The sequence below is a fragment of the Amblyomma maculatum genome, chromosome 1 (assembly GCF_055883805.1).
Source record: "Amblyomma maculatum isolate TAMU_Amacu chromosome 1, ASM5588380v1, whole genome shotgun sequence".
NCBI classification, from domain to species: domain Eukaryota; kingdom Metazoa; phylum Arthropoda; class Arachnida; order Ixodida; family Ixodidae; genus Amblyomma; species Amblyomma maculatum.
In genome coordinates this window covers 434,036,270-434,056,621 of record NC_139344.1, presented here as the reverse complement: position 1 = coordinate 434,056,621, position 20,352 = coordinate 434,036,270, and the positions used below count along the sequence as shown (strand labels likewise).

General features: G+C 44.3%; 1 protein-coding gene across 1 annotated transcript in view; it reads left to right on the top strand.

The window, feature by feature from the left end:
• Positions 1–3,797: 3,797 nt before the first annotated feature.
• The window catches only part of LOC146209427 (NADPH oxidase 4-like), a 186,018-nt gene continuing 169,463 nt past the window's right edge, over positions 3,798–20,352 (top strand). The window contains exon 1 of the mRNA XM_084600221.1: positions 3,798–4,344. Coding sequence (XP_084456347.1) covers positions 4,195–4,344 — 150 coding nt within the window. The 5' untranslated portion in view covers positions 3,798–4,194. The remainder of the gene's footprint in view (positions 4,345–20,352) is intronic.

The window sequence follows — 20,352 nt, the reverse complement described above, 5'->3', positions numbered from 1 at the left end:
GCTAGTAGTATATTGCTTTGTTGTGAATTCCTCGTTGAAAGCCTGGCGAATGACTTTTCAAGAGGCAGCGCTATTGTTTCCAGCTTGAGTTATTTTATCGCAAAAGTACCTTTTCTTACTGTAGGTTATCAATTTGGCAAGATAATTTTTTGTATGTTTTGTAGCGCTGTTCCAGACGCATTTTATATGATTCATTTTTCAATTTTTTAAACATACTATTTTTGTCCCTGATAGACCTTAAGATACCATTAGTGATTCATGGTTACATCTTTACTCTTTTCTTGGTAGCATATTGTATTTTTGTTCCTGATATAACATGCGTTTGTACTATTTGTAGAAATGAACCATATTTGGTGTGAAATGAATCGTCTTTGTTGACAGCTTCCCATGTTTCTCGTGATAATGCTTTTAGATAATACTAGCTTCTTGCATGAAATTGTAAGATACTCTTTGCTATCTTGGTGCGACGCGGCCATGACAGCAAAAACAGCGATGTGATCCGAAATGTTACTTGTGACAGTTTCTGCTGTGAACTCAGAGGTAGGACGATTAGTTACAATGGGATCGACCGAGTTATTTCTGGTCCCTGAAAAAAGTGTAGGAACATTAAGTAGTTGCTGGACGACATGGTTTGTCAGCACGCCAATATATGCATAGCTGTGCAAATCATGATTTAAGGTATCGATTAAATATAGCGCAGTATCGCATGTACATTCATAGTCGATAAGGTACCTAACTCATGGATAACGTCTTTTTTATTCTGTGGTATTATACTGCGATTCTTTGTGTGTGGCAGAACTTTGGAGAATGTTGAGTTAGGTGGAATCTCAATAAATAAAGACTCGCTGCACTCACAAGTAATAGTAATGTCAGAACGAAATTTGTACGTCAGGCAGTTAATAATGTAAAAAGCTACATCACCATTATGACGAGCCGACGGTGTTATTGATGAGTGCCTGTTTTGAATTTCCAGACAGGACAGGAATTTTGTAGGTTGTTACTCTTTTAAGCCAGGCCTCTTATAATGCAAGGATGTCAACTTTATGTCTCAGCTCTTAACAAAGATGGAAACATTCATCAAAATGGCACTGCGGACTTCGAATGTTGAACGGTGTCAGCGATATAGAGGAATGTTGACCAATCTGGAATGCAAAGCCGTGTGGTTGGATTCAATATAGTGCCATGTTGCAAGTGCTCTTTTAATGAACCGGTCGTTGAAATTCTAAGTGGTTAGCCCGAGATCGGACGGGCGACAGTATTTTGTGAATGCTGCTGCTCATTGTTTTGCTAACTTTTAAACACACTCGTATGTCCAAGTAATTCCTGTTGTGTTTCGTTCTTAGCTTCAAGGCATCAGAAAAAAAGTGACTTCTGTGCAGGACTTGTTAAACAAAACTTTCTTGAAGTCATTGGGAAACCCGAGGTCTTTGGTTGTTAGTCGCACTTTCTTCGCTTTCTTTTGGAACGCGTTTTACTTTTCCCCCGAGATGAAACGAACGACCATGTCGTTGAATTTTGGATTACGCGGTGTAAGTATATTCTGCGTGCAATATCAATGTCTTAGGCTGGTATAGCGTTGTAAGATATCTATTTTTTAGCAGATTATTTCCATTTAAATTAGCTTATGATATGCTTAGGCATCGAATGACAGCTTCGTTTCACTGTCGCTGCACTCGGCGGCTGCGTATCATTTATTAGTGCACTACATTAAAAAAACAAACAATGCCGCTTGTTGCGTGCTTTCTCTGACAAAAGGCCACAGGACGTGCTAGAAGGAGGTACGGAGCGCATAACGTTTTAATCGGTTGGTAGTTCCGGGTTACAATTTTGAAAGCGGAAGTTGAAACTGGATTGGCTGATGCGTTCTAATGAAATCTCTTGACTACCGGAAGACACTGAACTTACAGCCCGACATTGCCAGTAGCTAGTCCTAGAGGCATTTGATCGCGATAGTACATTGTGCGGTGGTATGTTGGTAGCCGAGCGCAAAGTTGCAATGGCAAAAATGATTCGCGAACGCTTTTTGTGCAGAGTTTTACTGACGTCTTTGGATCCACATATTTAATGTCCACAATTTGGCGCGTTGAACTTTACCTCGTACGGTTGTATTTTCACTTGCTCATTCACTGACATGACATGTCCTAAATTATGCTAAATGTAAAAGAATGGAAAAAAATAATACATCTATTAACGATGTGCAATGATGTGTTACAGGGCATACGCATTTTTACTGTCAGAGGTCAGCTGTTGCTATTTAAGCGGAAAATTGTTCACTGTTATATCTTGAGTGCTGCAATCTTGTGGCGATATTTTATTGTTGATAGTAGGACTCCTTAGAAGACATCGCTCGAATAAACCGGGCGAACTCTGCCTCTGGAATTATACTCGTAGAGAGTCGAATTTTGAAATAATTATTATTAGTATGAGTCTTACCCATAGAAAAACTTTTACTCCAAGCGTATGCAGCTCCTTCGGTCGAAAAGCCGTTGTCTTACCCCACTCTCAGATCAGGTGTTTTCAGGAGTTTTCAGAAGTGTTCGGAGCATGGCAGGAAAAAATGAAGGCCTGTAGTTGATCTATATAAGTGCTAAGCAATGGAAGGGAAGTGTCATGGGTGATTGCTTTTTGATACAGAATGCATAATTAGTTGAACTAACATAATTAAACGTAAAATTTATACTAATGCAAAAAGAAATAAAGTGAAATAAATTAGTAGTAAAATCAACATACATATAACAAAAACGAAAAGTTCTGAGCTATTATATTCCTGTCTACCCTTACTAAAGACGTAGACGAAGAAAACAAACGCATGCTCACTTGTCTACATTTAAGGTGAACCTTACGCTTACTCCCAATTTTTTGTTCATCCCTGCGGAACCATAGGTGTCTGTGCCCTTGAAAACATCCTGCCACTTATCTACGTTTCCACTTCCATGTTAGAAATGATAACGTTGACGTTAATTCTGTAATTTTTTTCGTGATATCGCATTCATTTGTTGTCGAACATCATGGAAATGAAAAAAAGCGCGACACTACGTAACTCCTATCGGTATCGTTAAGTGGCCCACAATTCGAAGGGAAGGCTCGCGAAAAAGTGATGTAGGCGCGCACATACAAAAAGTAGCTCCTGCAGCCCACAACGACCACTGTCGTCAGAAGGGAGGGACGTAATATATATGGAGTCTCTGATTGTTCGCTGTCGCTGGAGCAAATTAATTGCCACTTCCGGATGCCACAACCTTTTCCCATATCTGGGCGGCGTTAATAATTTTCGCGTCTCTCATTCGGCGCAGAAGGGTTCCGTTGGGGCACCGCTATTAAACGCGACGATTACACAATCGCTCGCTTCGCTCGAACAAAGGCGACCTGCCTCGCCTTTCCTCGCCCCGAGAGGCCGCGACGACACATGAGCTGCAGAATCGGGCAGACCCCTCACAGTTGGCCGACTTTCATCCTCGGCGGTTCGCGACGCCGAATACCGAAGGAACTGGAATTAGGTAGCGAAGAGTTTGCCTTTTCCCGCCTCCTCGTTATTGTCACCCTTCCCAGCCCGGGGCGCCGCCGCGCTCATCACGCCTATCGCGTCTCATCTCTTCCTCCTTTTCCTCCTGCCTTCGAGAGCCCGCCAGTTCCTGCGGAAGAAAACTTTCCAACACGGCCGAGCAGCTGAGATGCGGATCGCGCAGACGCCTGCTACTTGACCTAGAGAGTGCCGACGATGAAAGGAGCGAAGAACAGACAGGAGTGAGGGTGGAACAGCAGGCTGGGGAGAGAGTGACGGCAGAGGGGGAGCGGTAGTCAGCCGCCGCCGGACGATCAGCGTGGCGCAAGTTTCTTGTCTAAGCGACGCCCTGTTGGTCGGTTGCCTGCTCTCGGAGTTCCTTGGCGCGACGGCAGGAGCAGCGCTTGTGCGATGAGCGCGCTGTGAAAGTGGAGAGAAGCGACGCGATCTCGTCCTGCCGGCAGTGCTGCAGCGGGGTGTGGGAAATCGAGCCGGAACATGCGCCGCTCTTGCTGGTCGGCGGGGATGCCGGATGGCGTCGCCGACTTTTAGTGGCCGGACTCGGGAGTGTTCTTGGACGCCTCGAATGTGGATGTGAAAGCATCTGTTGAATCGCACTGGCTGTCAAGCGAATCAAGCCGACAAGACGAACGACGCTCTGCGAGTGGCGATTTTTATCGCCAAAACTTTGGATGATGGTGATGATGACGGACCTTCCGATGCCCAGCAGTGCACCAGGTCCCTCTGCTGAGGTGCCTGGAAGCGACGGAGTTGGGGTGACAGCTCGTCTTGTCCGATGTTGGAGGAGCTTCAAAGTGGCTGCTCGGTCCCAGGCCTTGCTGGTGAGTGTATAGTTGTACCTCGTAATGCGTTACGATAAACTGCAACTGTTTAGATTCCGAGCAACAAGAGCTGCAAGATGCCAAGGTGCGCTCATCGTTCGCTCAAGCACACTTTCCTATACATGTCGGTCATCTGTAATTGTGATATTGGTTCACCGCTGCCTATCGCAACAGGTAACCGTGACTAATCTATGAAGCACAGGAGCGCGGCGCGCACCGCATGATGACGTTTCTTTTCGAGAGCTGTATTCTACTTGATCCCTGTTGATCTGGCGAACTTTCGCTAGTATGATAAGGTACTTTCGCACTAAGTCACAAAAAAATTTTCATTATACTTTAAAGCCATCGTTCTCATGATTGCTACAAAAGCACACCGCGCTGATGAAGATAATAAGCTGCGAAGCCATTATGAAAGCAGAGAACCGTGCTTGACCAAATCAGCTTTATGCCATCGACGCTGCAAAAAGTATACACAGTGAAGCGAGAAGAAAAGTGGACTTTCTTGTTGGATATGTCTTCGTCCGGCTTTGTGGGCATCATGCTAACTACACTCATGCTTTTTGCCAGCATTTCGCAGCGAAAACTTGACAAAGGTGACGCCTACGCTGCTTGAGACGCGGTGGACATAACATATTTTGCCAACATAGAGCTCCCAGCTGTCGTGTTTCATGTTCTTTCCTTTCGCTTGTTTCGTGTTTACTTAGCCGCAAATGTGGATTGAAGTGTGGGTCGAAAGGCGTTCTGGCTGGTTACATGTGATGGATGTTCAAAGTGAAGATGACACGGCGACGAAAGCACTCAAGCAGAGCTTGCGTCATATACATGAAGGAGTCTCGGTTTGTCTCTGGCGCTCCGTGACAGGAGCCATTTAATCATGTATGCAAAACTGCTCGCGCCTTTATCGAAATTGATTCTATGGACTGAAAAAGCAAGAAAAAACGTCAGTCTGGCAATAAGCTATTCTTTATCTCTGGTTGTGTCCGTTCGATATTATTCTACGTTTGCAGTGATACAAAAGTTCTTCCGTCTGATGATGAAATAAAAATAAAGCCTGTTTACATCTTTATGACAAAAAGTAGAAGAACGAGTCTGCACCAATCTATTTCACAAAGGCCAATGAATGAGCTGTACATTGTCGTAATGTGTCACGAGGCTAAGTGTCCTCCATACCTGTCAGTCTGGCCTTTAACGAACGTTTCTCCAAATGCAGCGCCTTTGCTGGATGAGTGCACGATCAGTTGTATTAATACTTCGAGGTATTTGTAGTCAGGCTGAAGGGAAATGAATGCTGCCATGGAAATAATTATCTTGTGCCAAAGTTGTTTGCTGGGCTGCTGGTACAACATAATAAATTTGAAAGCTGTCGGACAGACAAGGAGCAAAAAAAAAAAAAAAAAAAGGACGGGTCAAACGCTTTTCTCTTTCTTCGTGTGGTGTCCTCGTCGCTATCTCGTGGACGGTGGCGGCAAGTTTTTCTATTGTTTGGAGAGATGGTTCAAGACTAAATTTGGAACTTTGCTGCAGCACGTTGAGAACTTGGGGTAGCAGGTGGGCACTACCAAGGTGTCAACCTGCTCAAGCACTTACGTACTTGCAGCGCTGGCCTTCTTGGCAGCATCTACACCCTAATGTTCCAAAGGAATGTCGCCAGCGGAGAGACGGTGGCTTTTCCACAGTCTTTTCTCCTTGTGCGTTTCTCACGTCCGCTTCTCTCGTCTTTGCCTGTCCAAGTGCTTCGAAAGGATTATCCACACTTTTAAGCTCAAGAATTACCCATGCTTTTAAGGAGATTGGGTGCAGTGCCGCTCTCTAGTTATATTCTTTAACGTACGTCGCACGTTTAAGTCCTGAGACCAGTTCTGCTAGCTTTCTTCAATAACACGGTTACCTGCTCCCGTAAGATGTGGGTAGGGGTGAGCCTATTCATACTGGGATGAGCGTATGTGCAAACCACCATATAGTATTATGGAAAGGAAATGCTAATGGCACAAGGCAGGCGACGGAAAAACAAAAGAAGCTTTATAGGACAGCCGAGTCGTTATCGTTACGCGAACCACAGACCTCAGGTGACCTACGCTGCATGCTCACCTTCAGGAAGAAGCAAACAAAAATCTGAGTGACCTGTAGCCATTGGCCTGAATACATATGCTTCTCTACCGCTTTAATTTTCCTTTGCTCGTTTGTTGTATTTAAGGCTTCTATTGACAGTAGGATAACAGTAATCATCTTGGTAGCTAATCCACATCTAAAACGTTAGTGTGCCGATTTTTCCCCAATTTTATTTGATTTCTTTAGTGGAATTTCTTCAGTGGAGGCTAAATGAGACAGTGTTTTACAAACTTTGGCAGGTACTGATGCCAGGCCCGCTGTGAAGTCAAGTTGCTTATTTAGTGACACAAATACCGTTCGTACACACACCTAGATATTGCCAAACAAAAATATATGCGTCGCGGTCTACGCCACCAAGTGTAACAGTTTGGCTGAATAAAGCTTATAGAATAGAGTGACCTTTAAAAAAAAGGCATAAAATGTTCAGCCTGCGTCGCCTAAGGGACAGCTTGTTGAATGTAGTTGGGTAAAATGTGACAGCTGTTGTTTATGCAAACTGCGCTTGAATGGTTATAAACAGAACTGTTATCAACACTCGTGCGTTATCGCTTAGGGTAATCGCCTTCATCATCAGACTAACCATGGCCATTACGTGACTAAGGTTTGTTTTACACAACTTTAAGAATTATCAGTGCTATGCATCACCTGCGGGTATTTTATACCCTAAAACGTTCTAGTATCGCTTGTCTACCGCACTGAGAAGCGGGGAGTGGATAGAGAAAAAGGTTGCATAGAAGGCTTGGCGCATTGCTATGGTTATTACTGACGCTGTCAATTTACAAAATAATTTTAAAGAGTTGCAGTAGGAAGAATTTTGTATTTTGCAGGCATGGGGGGGGGGGGGGGATAGATGGGCTTCCCAATACAGCAGGTGTTTCTTGCTGTTTCTTCTTCTGCCTTCGCTCGTACAGAGTGGTGTTGGTGACCACCGCTGCCTCCGTGGCTCAGCGACACGTTGCGTTGCGGAGATGAGGACTTCCCTTCTCGATTGTACACATTTATTTACACTTTTTACATCAACGTATTTAGAATAATGTCGTCGGATGCGACATCAAAACATAGAGGGCTAACTGCAACTGGGTGAATGATCGGAGGTCAGAGGCTAGCAGAATCGGGCCTTGGCCTTCTGCTACACTTTAGGCCAGAGTCCCTTGAGACCTCCGTCAGCCTAGCCTCCCTCCTCAAACAACCCGTCTGCCCTCGACTCTCGTTTGAGCCCAACTCTGCTCCGAGCCCAACTCTGCTCCGAGCCCCACTGTCTCCTCTGCGCCCAACTCCACTCGAACCGGGAGACACAGCAGTTAGCGCCGAACCCACAACCACTGCGCTTACACTGTGCCTTCTAACTGCACTGCCCTGCCTCCCTCGCGGCACGGGACGGACAGAGCCGGCAGCGTCGCCCGCTACCATGTGTTCTGGGCTCACTTCTGAAAAGCGGCCGCCTGCGCGACCGTCATAAATCAGCCAGCGCCAAGCTGCCCCTTGACCTTGGTCGTTCCTTCGGAATCTCGCTTCTGGGTGAAGCCCGCAAACTTAACTGGGATATTCGCAATATTTAATGTGGTGTTGGAGAATGTTGGAAAATACGTTTACCTTAGACGCGCATCGACCGGGAAGACTGACCATAACGAATATATTGCTGGATAACAGGACTGGGGTTGAAGCGAATTTATCAGCGCGTGATGTATACAAACTAAACACCAGCTTAGCAGTGCTACTTGAATGAAAGATGTATTATGGTTTGATGTCGTATGCTGACATACAACATATGGCGCCGGACCATGAACTTGAGGTTCATGATAAAGCGCATAGTACGAAAAAAAAATGGAAGGTTATTATTTAACAGTAAAGAGAGCACTGCGTGGATTAGTGAGCGCACCGAGCTGCATCTTACCTTAGCGGAAATGAATACTGTGAGGAATAGGCAAGAAATGAGAAAGATTGGCGGGAAGTGGTAACTGATCCCCTCCAATAGAAACAGAGTGGGAACAGGCGGAATGGCAGTCCCAAAATCAGTTGATGGAATTTATGTGGTGTGTTGACTTGCGAGTACGCTGTTAATATGATGTCATCAGCAGAGGCCGCTCTCTTCCTCCAAGTGTAAGTTTCCTGATCAAAGAGATGACCCCATCGCGATATTTCAGTAACTGCATTTCGCAGCCTTTGCAGTGCATTTACCAACGGAGGTTGTAAATCAGGTGTCTCCTCACCTTAAGGCATATTCGCACATATGTCCAGTTGTCCCAAAGAGTATTCCAATTTAGAGCATGGCCTTTTTTCCTGCTCGGTTGGTATTCGGTCCCCCATTTTTCCAACCATTCTGCCCCAACGCGGCAGGCTTGGTTAGCTTCGGGCAAGCTGGCGGACCAGTTGGCGCTGGTTATAGCCAGGACGTACTCGGCGCATAATATTGAGTTGAAATTAAGTTCTCTATATCGAAAAGTAACTCGCACACAGAAATATATATATATATATATATATATATATATATATATATATATATATATATATATATATATATATATATATACACACTTTTTTTTTGCGTCAGCGGGCGCTCTGCGTGAATAATACCGTCTATTAAGAGCCCTTGAATGTTTGTATGCTTGTAACTACAGTATGACAACATTTTCCGTTTACTCCCTAAAATTGTGTTGTAAGTAACCCCACTGCATTCTGAACTTATTTTCATCTTTATTTGCGGCTATTTCTATATGCTTCTATTTTTGCTTTGTCATGGGTATACTATATATTTTTACTCTTATGTATCCCCACTCCCCTCTGTAATGCCCTCGGGCCCAGAAGGTAAAATAAATAAATAAACATAACTGAACTACGAGCATTTCTTTTTGCGCCGTGTGCGAATTCATTCAAAATAAGCAAACAGCCACTGACAGCAAGGAAATCACAGCGGATCTTTTATTTTTTTTTGGTGTTGACCAATGTGAAGCACCAAAGAGTTATGAAAATAATCGATTACAATGTAGTAGAAAAAATACCCACATGTTTCAGTATCCAACCTGTGGATCGTTTTTTTTTTTTTCGAATCAATTGATCATTTCTTTATTATTTCGCATTGCTCAGCTCCAAAAGTTACCCTGTGCAGTTTTTGCGTCACTGGCTGTGGCTCCCTTCATATGCATTTCATAGCGAGCACCTTATTTTCCCTACGTATGCTTGCTTATGTGTGCATTAAGTAGTGTCCCGAACAAAACGTAATTGAACCATCTAAAACACAATCGACGTCTTAAACCTACGAGCTGGAAATGGTAGGCCGAGATAATTTTCACAGAGCCACTCATGCAGTTTTCAGAAAACAAAAGGGAAGAATGAGGAAAATAAAACTGAATAGAAGGGGTGTTAAACCACGAATGTGCGTGGTTGCGAAGAGTGCACCAATAGATACGATGGTGCTGTTTAAGGATGCAGGGTTTCATCATTAGATCGAGTTAACAAAAGAGACAGTATGGTTTTTGGTGTCTAAACGTTCAACAGCCCCACCAATTACGGCTTTCCGCACTGTTACACGTCGTGCCTGAGCGTTGTGCTCACTGCTGACTTTGGTTGGACACTGGGATAAGATATTTGAAACACCGTTTGAAGCGTGCATTATAAGAACAGCGACAAATGTCGGAGCTTATGCTTTTAACTAAATTTGATAAACACTGCTTTATCGATCGCATCCTGTCATCTCTGTAAAATCAATCGCGGGCTTCAGTGACGAGCGAGTATTTCGAAGACACATGAGGGCGCGGGGGACTCCCGCGGTGAACAGTTGTCTCCTGACACTCCCGGGAGAAACAAGAGACGCCATCGATTTGGGTCGCGTACTTGGCCGCATGTCGTTGCTGCGTGATTGGGCAAGGATTTGCGCTCGCCCAGTGTCACGCTTGGCGCGCTCTGGTGGCAACTGCGGCGCTCACGGCACCGAACCGTGCAGCCTTTTGCCCCCCTCCCGCAGGGTTCACTGCAAACTGCTGCAAACAACGGCCACAGTTTGAACTTTCCCAACGGTCAGCTGTTGCAATTCTCGCTGCCGCGCGGCGAGCGTGCCCTCGTTCCCAGGCGTCATTATTTTTGTGCACTAATGCAGATGACGCGTTGTGGTGTGCTCATGACAACATGCACACACGTTGCCACCTGAGCCTGTGGGGCTCGCTAGGGGGCACTTATGTTGTAATTCCACTTAACACCGCCTGTTTCTTTCTCTCAAGTGTTGTGCAGCTGTTGTCTGCGTGCTACAAATAGCCATTTCATAACTTCTCAGCCTTAACCTCTTTCCTTTTGTTCGTCCCTTTGCCTGCGGTAACGCATGTTGAAACGGGAAGAGAGGGAAGCAATAAAATCCTTTGGAAAAACGGCAATGCTTTTGGTTACTTGGCACCCACAAAAACATAACAAAGAAGAGGATGCATTTGCTTCCATTACAACCAGTTTTTTAAAACTTCCAAATCAAAGCAAGCACCTTTTCTAAACCTATGCCCTCTGGTCCACTTGTCGAATAAACAACAAAAGCCAAACATCGTAAAACTCGGCAATATTAATTGAACAGGCTCTGGGACCAAGTAGGTGTTTCTGCTTACAATTTTGTCAAACTTGTTTCTTTTCAATAAATATTGACGTGCTACCGCCATCCGCAGGGACATCGGGCTTCAGCGGGCTTCAAGCCTGTAGCATGAGGCTTCTTAAAGAGCGAACCAAGGGTCAATATTGAAATAATACCCGCGGGCTTTCTTGGTATATACTCCTCTAACGAAAACTGCATACGAAATAAATACTTCAGGGTTTGACGTGAACAGACAAACAAAAGACAACAAATGTGCTGCGTTTATAATTTCGTATCGCTATCATTTATTGGGGTACCAATAAAAATGTTGACTCCGTCCAATCGTAGTTGAACAATCTATGGCGGTCATAAATATGGGTCTAAATTCACTGCTGGAGGCAGAAGTTGCCTTATATTGTGAAAGAGCTTTCGCATCATTTTCGCCTTATCAGAAATTGCAGGTGCTCTTCTGCTGGGGCTAAATTTTCGGCCTGTACTGGCTGTTATAAAAAAAACTGAATCGGTGCTGTTTTGAGTTTGATAAGCTCGGAGCAGATTTTCTGGCTGGCTAACTTTCACATCTAGCGTACATAAATCATAATCAACGTTGTAGCAATAAAATGGCGTGCTTATTATAACTCTTCACAGAGGCTACGCGTGGGGCAAGACAGTTGCTTTTTATGTTTAGTTTTCTGACTTGCTCTGGAATAGGATGTGGCGCCTGTTGATCTGGACAATGTTTAGCTTTAGTGCTCATTTTCAGCTGGCATTGCAGCAACAAATGTGCCTTACCTTTAACTATTTCAAACGCGCAACAAAGCGCGTCACAAGCATGCAGTTTGTGCCCTTGTTTCCCCCTCTGAAACAGATCAATACGTTTTGAAATCGAGTTGTGATTGATGTTGACCGTAAGGAAGGTGCGTATAATCTCCCTCTTTTCAGATCGCGCATTAAGAGCTTGTGACTGGGTGGAGAGCTATAGTTCGTGTTACCAAGGCTTGCGAGTGCTTTGTGGCGTAAGGCCTAAAATATTTGCCTGTCTGAAATGGGTAAGGAGCTCCACTCGGCGCGGGCCAATAATTCATAACATTTCAGTGCCTGTCAAAATGGGCCTGTCCTGTCCGTGCAAATCGCAGGACGTTTTGTGAAATCACCGGCAGGTGACAGTGAGTATGGTACTGGGCGATAAGAGCGTTCGACTAAGACGAATGAGTTACGAAACGTCTGCCTCTACTTTCCATTTCTGTTGACTCACAGCGTGGGCAGAAGTGCGCGAACGCTGTTGCTTCAGCTTCTCTTTTTCGGCTTTAGTGTGCACGGGAGTGGGATTTTGAATCGTGTATTGATGTACATAGTTCAGGTTGCCGTGTGTAGCAGGCAGGGGCGGCGGAAAGATAGATGGTTGGATTAAATCTTTATGTGGCTGAAGCTGGAACAGGACCGGGTTAATAGCGGCGGGAGTGGCCTTTGTTTTGCTGTGGGTATAGGGTGCAGTAGGTGTAGTAAACATAATAGGTAATGGTGAATACCTCAGTAATTTGCGATGTGCTGACGACGATACCTTGCTGACTCTGGGGACGAACTGCAAGTAATGGTCAAATACCTATAATAGCAAGGTATAATGGTAGGCCTAAAATCAATATCCAGAAGACTAATGTAATTAATGTACAGCAGCCTGGTGCTGAAAGTAGTAAGCGAATACGCCTACATACGACAGGTAACGACCACGGAAAGGCAATAACTAGAAAAGTCAGATTAGGTTGGTGTACATGCATCAAATACCATAAGATCATGAACGGCAGGTTACTAGTATCCTTCAAGACGAAAATATATAAAAGCAGAATCTTACCGATACTCTCCTATGCTGCCGAAACGGGTAAGATAACGGAAACTGTTGTAATTAGACAAAGGACCATGCAGAGAGACATGGAAAGAAAAAATGGCAGGTGTAGCGTTAAGATAAAAGAATCATGCCGAATGAGTCACGGAACAAACGCGAGTTAATGATATTCTATTAGAAATTAAGAAAAACTGGGCATTGACAGCTAGGACATGTGCACAGGGAGGATAGCCAGTGGTCTCTAAGTACGACAGAGTGGATTCCAAGAGAATTAAAGCATCGCCAGAAACGGCAGAAAGTAAGGTGGCCGGATTAGGTTGAAAAGATTACTGGGATAAAATTTATGTAGCTGGCTTAGGACCAAGTTAATTGGATGGATATGGGAGAGGCTTTTCCTCTGTACTGGGTGTAGCAGGCGGCTGATGATGATCATGCGCACGTATACTTTTATCATTTGCCGTTATCGCTTTTAGCTCTGTTATGCGTTCTGGTCATCTCCCCTGTTCCTTTCTCGCTCGCAGGTTGTAACTCGTTGATTAGAGAACAGTAGTCACGGCTGGTGCCCATTTTGCTTCCTTTTTTAGTTGTATTTTATATGTGGGTTGGATCATTCACTACTACTACGTGTCCGAGAAGAATGAATACCGTCCTTTGCTTTCAAGAATGCCTCCTCGCATCGGTCTGCTTTTTGGCTTTGATCAGGCACCCAGGATGTAGCCTAAGGCAAGAAAGTTGCACCCTCGTTCCAGCAAGTTTTAAGACGATCGACCAGAGATGCCTCACACGCGAGAAGTACTTCCTGGTTGACACCCGTTTACATCCGTGGCTGACTCTGCACGTGGTGCGTATGATGCTATCAGGAGTTGCGGACTGCGCGTGCTGCTTCTTGTCGCGATAAGCGAGCTCGGCGCTCTATGGTTTAGTGAAGCATAGGCAAAATAAAACATTAAATTTGCGCCGGAGCTTACATATCGAGCCTATTTAGTGCGATGACTCCGATTATCCGACCGAGAGATGGTCTCATTTCAGGAGTGAGAAAAAGGGCTGATTTATCATTCGTGAGCTCTCTGTAGCGTAAGTGGAGCAGTTAAGAGACATCACGCTAACCTTGTTACTTTTGTAGACAAGAAAAAAAGAGAATCAAAGAAACGCATTCTGTATTCGAAGGAAAATACCGCCGAAAAGAATGCATTCGCAGCACTTCTTGTACAAAACAGGTCGCAAAGCATATAAATCATTTTTATTAACAACATATGTATGTTTGTACACACTAGTCACCCCAGGATTGGACTAGGAGATCTTAAATGGTTCCCTAGGTCGCACAAGATGTTTTGTCAGCATGAACTATAAAGGGCAACAAGAAGAAAAAAAAAGTAGAAATAAAAACACGTTTCGCGTAAATGAACACTAATTTCAGCGAATGATTGGTAAAGGTAAAGCAAATTGGATTTTGGTTACAACTGAAAACGCCATAGGGTGGTTATTAATGTCCCGAAATAAAATAAAAGCCTGCTTTCGCAACGTGATTTTATACGAGTGGAAAATTATTCAGGACGCTTTGGCAACTTATTCCATAAACATATCACTACAAAACAAACTAAAAAGGATCCAAAGTTTGATTATATGTTTGGTAGAGTCAGTGTTGTGGTAAATGTTGTTCGCAAATAGTACTTGCTGGCATTGTTATTTTACTGAAGGACAAGCAGTGACATTATGGATCAGCTTCTGAACTATGATGGGCACTTGGTGGTTACTGATGTAGTCAAACATAGTATACCCTAAATTATAAATGAATTTATCCTATTCTTGCCTTTTAGTAAATTATACTCTCCGTGTAGCTCTGTTCAGAACAACTTCTATTACGGCAGGAGTACGGCAATATTTTACACCAACATGTTCAGTTCAGTTCAGGCGTTCAGTCGTGTCCGACTCTTCGTGACCCTATGGACCATGTCACGCCACGCTTTCCGGTCTCTCACTATCTTCTTAACATCACATAGCTTCATCTGCAATGCCTCGAGAATGCCATCTAACCATCGCGTTCGCTGCCTGCCCCTTCTCCGGCGACCCTCAACCTTTCCCAACATCAAATCTTTCTCCAGCGACTCCTCTTTTCTCATCAGATGACCAAAGTAGCTGAGCTTTAACTTTAGAATTTGACCCTCCAATGAGCAGTCAGGGTTTATGGTCGACAATATCGACTGATTTGATCTTCTGTCAGTCCAAGGAACTCTTAAGAGTCTTCGCCAGCACCACAATTCAAACGCGTCAATTCTTCGGTGGTCAGCCTTTTTCACAGTCCAACTCTCGCATCCATACATCACAACTGGAAAGACCATAGCACGGGTTATACGGATCTTGGTTGGCAGACTAATGTCTCTGCTCTTTACTAGGCGGTCAAGGCTAACCATTGCTCTCTTTCCCAGAAGCAGGCGTCTCCTAATTTCATGGCTGCAGTCTCCTTCCGAGGTAATCTTGGCGCCCAAGAACAGAAAATCTGTCACAGCTTCCACTTCTTGTCCATTGATGCTCCAGGACTTGATAGGGCAAGACGCCATGGTCTTCGTCTTTTTAATGTTCAGTTTAAGCCCAAACTTCTCACTCTCTTCTTGTACGCGCATCAGAAGTCTCTTGAGTTCCACTTCACTTTCTACCATTAAAGTGGTATCATCCGCATATCTAAGGTTGTTGATACGTTTTCCAGCAATCTTCACTCCAGCTGAAGACTCGTCCAGACCGGCCTTTCTCATGATGCACTCTGCATATAGGTTAAATAGGCAGGGCGACAGTATGCAGCCTTGCCTCACCCCTTTCTCAATCGGAAACCAATCAGTAAGACCATGCCCAGTTCTGACTGTGGCCTCTTGCCCTTCATAAAGGTTCCTGAGGAGACAGATGAGGTGAATTGGAACTCCCATCTCTTGGAGAGCTTGCCACAATCTGCTGTGATCTACGCAGTCAAACGCTTTCGCATAATCAATAAAGCAGAAGTAAATGGGTTTCTGGAACTCTCTTGCTTTTTCCATGATCCAGCGAAGGTTGGCAATTTGGTCTCTAGTTCCTCTGCCCTTGCGAAACCCAGCTTGCACGTCCGGAAGCTCCCGATCCACATACTGCTGCAGCCTACCTTGCAGGATTTTTAACATCACCCTGCTAGCATGCGAAATAAGCGCGATCGTGCGGTAGTTGGAACAATCTTTGGCACTGCCTTTAAAAGAAGAGACATCTGGGCGAGTTGGTATGGTGACATGATAGAAAAACAGCGCAAAAAACTCGTCCTGTCCGTTCTTCTCCTCCGTGCACGTCTTTTGCGCTGTTTTTCTATCATGGCACTGCCTTTCTTTGGAATGGGGATGTAAACTGACCTCCTCCAATCCTGTGGCCACTGCAGGGTTGTCCAAATCTTTTGACATAATGTATGCAGTGTGTTAACAGCGTCGTGGTTGAGGTTTTGAAGCAACTCAGCTGGAATACCATCAAATCCGCTAGCTTTGTTCTTAGCAAGGCTGGCTAAGGCCCATTCAACTTCACTCTTCAGGATGCCCGGCTCGAGATCAGTAATCACAACCGGCTTATGTTGGGTTTGCACATCCGGGTCCTTCTTGTACAGTTCTGCTGTGTATTCCTGCCACCTCTTCTTTATCTCTGAGGCTTCAGTGAGGTCCTTGCCTCGTTTGTCCTTTATCACGCCCAGCTTAGCACAGAAGCTTCCTTTGATATCTTTGATTGTCTTATACAGAGCTCTTGTGTTCCTTAATTGGCTGTTGTCCTCAACTGCTTGACACTGTATGTTCAGGAAGGCATTCTTATCTCTCCTTGCTATTTTCTGAAAATCCGCATTGAGAACCTTGTATCTTTCTCTTTCCCCCATACCTTTTGTCATCCTCCTTTCCTCAGCTATTTGCAAAGCCTCTTCAGATAACCAGTTTGCTTTTTTGCATTTCTTTTGCTTTGGAACTACCTTAGTAGCAACTTCTTGTATTATATCACGAACATCAGTCCACATCTCTTCGGGCTCTTTGTCTTCTAGATCTAATTCTTGAAATCGATTCCTCACTTCCACAGCATATTCTAATGGAATCTGATCCAGATCATACCTGAAAGGCCTTCTAGTTTTCTGCGTTTTCCTCAATCGAAGCTTAATTTTGGCAGCAAGAAGCTGATGATCGGTGCCACAATCGGCCCCAGGCCTTGTTTTTACTGCTTGTATAGCGCTTCTCCATCTCTGCCGGCAAATAATATAATCGATCTGATTCCTGTACAGACCGTCCGGTGAAATCCATGTGTACAGGCGCCTCTTGTGCTGTTGAAAATGAGTATTCGCTATGGTCAGGTTGTTTTCTTGACAGAACTCTACTAGCCTCTGCCCAGCTTCATTTGGCTCACCAAGACCGAACTTGCCTGTAATTCCGGATATTTCTTCACTCCCGACCTTAGCATTCCAGTCTCCTATGAGAAAAACGACGTCTGATGATGGGGTGCGGTCTAAAAGGCATTGTAGGTCCGCATAAAATCTCTCAACGTCAGCTTCTTCAGCAGCAGTGGTCGGTGCATAGACTTGGATAACTGTTATGTTGAAAGGGTGACCTTGGATCCGAAGTGAAATCATTCGGTCGTTTTTGGGGTTGTACCCTAGCACTGCTTTGCCCATTCTTCTGTTTACTATGAGAGCGACCCAATTCCTTCTCTTGGATTCGTGCCCACAATAAAAGACATAATGGTCGCCGGAGTTAAATTCTCCCATTCCGGTCCACTTCAGTTCGCTGATACCCAAGATATCAATGTTCAATCTGTCCATTTCTCGCTTGACGATGTCCAGTTTACCTTGCGTCATAGATCTTACATTCCATGTTGCTATGTGATATATCTCCTTGCAACATCGGACTTTCCGGTCGCTTCCCGACACATCCACAACTGAGCGTCCTTTTGGCTTTAGACCAGCCGCTTCATTCGTCCTGGAGCTACTAGGAATCGCCCTTTGTTCATCCCCAGTAACATGTGGGACGCCTTCCAACCTGGGGGGCTCATCTTCCGGCGCCATATCGATAATGGTATTGTGACTGGCCATAGGGTTTTCTTGGCAGGAAATACTGGAGTGGGTTGCCATTACCTTCTCCAGTGAATCACATTTTGTCAGAACTCTCTGCCGTGACCTGTCTATCTTGGGTGGCCCTACACAGCAGAGCTCACGACTTCATCGAGTTTCGCAAGCCCCTCCGCCACGACAAGGCAGTGATCCATGAAGGGGACACCAACATGTATTGCATATTAAATATAAAGGTGAATCTGGCTATAGCAAAGGACGGGAAAGTTTTTAAGGGAACCAGCGTAGTTTTCATATTAACGGTAGTTTCTCTTTAAAAGTATTTGTTTACTGTTACTCTGTTTGTGTGACTGATGTTTTAAAGCGCTCGACTAGTGTGCCCAAAGATGCGGGATCGAATCCCGACCTCGGCAGCCTCTCTTCGATCGAGGTGAAAAGCAAGGCGCCCGTGTGCTGTGCGATGTCAGTGCACGTTAAAGAACACCAAGGGTTGAAATTTCCGGAGTCCTCCACTACGGCGTCTCTTATAGCCTTAGTGGCTTTGGGACGTTAAACACCACAAACCAAACCAAATGCTGACATTAAGAGTCTGGGGTTTATTCCGTGCTGGAAAAATAATATAACTGCATTAGGCACGTTTCGTAATTACAGTCTCTGTTAATTCACATTGAAAGCTTGCCAAAGAGATCAGTACCTTTCTTGTAGAAGTCTTTGTAATTTACAAAATTGCTGGTGTTGTCTGTCTGTAAGATACAGAGTTCCGATAAGTAGGTGAATGGATCGTTAACGCAAAAGGAGAAAACGATCAAGTATGGATCCCAGGGGTTCATCTCAGTCGGTATACTACCTTCGAAAATAGAACACTCCTCACTCTAGTCTATCGCTCACTGTCGGGCAAATAATGTTTCATTGGTGTTACTTGTGTACCTCGAATTCCGTAGTTGCTTAGTGTACCAGTAATATATAATTATTGAGTAAGTCAGACAATTTTGTCAGATCTAGAACACTTTCGTGTACGTATAAGTTTTCTATATTTCTCTTTACTTTCTTCACTAAGTACAACCATTTCTTCTTACTTTCCCGACAGGTAGCCATATTTTTACCCTGAGAACAAGTTTTTCTGCAGAAAACATTATCTTGATCTGATACCAAACGTTCTTGCATAACATTGGACAAAGATGATAGAACTGACATAGAGCTCTATAGGGCACAGTAAGTATTTTTTCAGACTCTGGCGAGAGTTTGACGGCAACTTGTACGTTCAGGGCAGGGCATAAAGATGAAGGGAATAAACACCGCTCGTTCAAAGAAACCATCTAAATGCATTACCTTCTGGATTCTGACTTCCTTTTTTTTTTTTTTCAAAACGTGAGCCATATTATTTTATATGGTCAGTGCTTCGTCCCTTCATCATTTCATTTCGACTCATTCTTTTCCTTTATATTATTACTACTTTGTGCGTAAGTTGTATGAGTTCATATTGATGATGGGTATGAGATGACATTTGCCAAATAGGAAAACTGCCTTTTTTGTTACCAGGAAAGAATACGTTACTTCTTGTTGGGTTAGTCGGTGTCTATTCATTATAAGTTAAAGGCGCCAAAACAACACGCACACACACAAGAAAAGAAGAACGGGACAGAACGGGAGGCGCTCTGTCCCGTTCTTCTTTTCTTGTGTGTGTGCGTGCGGTTTTGGCGCCTTTAATTTATAATGTAGTTACTTCCGATGTTGGCGATTTTTCTTAACGAGAACGCTTTAACCTTATTTATCTTGGCTGGGGGTAGCAAGAATAATGTTCCGACTAAAATTCACGTCGGTTTAACGCCAGAAGTCTACATATATATGGACGAGGGCAGGCAGTAGCGAAGGGTTTCGAAAACGTTTCAACCGTTCTTTGTTTAATGAACGCCGACATACCACTGCAAAAAGTAGTGCTTCTCTGTTCGCTCCTTCGTAGTACGGTTTCCTTGTCCAGGATTCGAACCTGCAACTTGTGTGCTCAGCAGCTGAACACTGTAATGACTGGGCGACAGCGGTGTATGGATGTGATGCCGCGAATATTAAACACATGTTATAATATATTATTTCAAAATGGGTCGCTGGTGCATGCTTACACTGCGCTGTGGACTCCGCATGTTCAATTATAAAAAGAAAACAAAAATCTGCTGAAACAATACTTAAGACACACAGCATAAAACGAGCTAATCTTCAGGCTGGCTAATGCGATTGGCTCGCAGAAAAATCATCAGGCATACCGTAGTCTTGCTGCTAGTAAATAATATTCTCGTCCAGCATACCATTTTAATGTCTTGCTAAATAATTGCTTACTTCACATGTCGTCTGTCCATTCTGGGGATAAGACTTGCTTGCTTAACGGGAGCATTTTTTCTCTACAAAGGGCTGGCATTGCTTCTGTTGTGGTGGACAGGGATCAGTTACCATTATAACGAAAGTCAAAATATATCT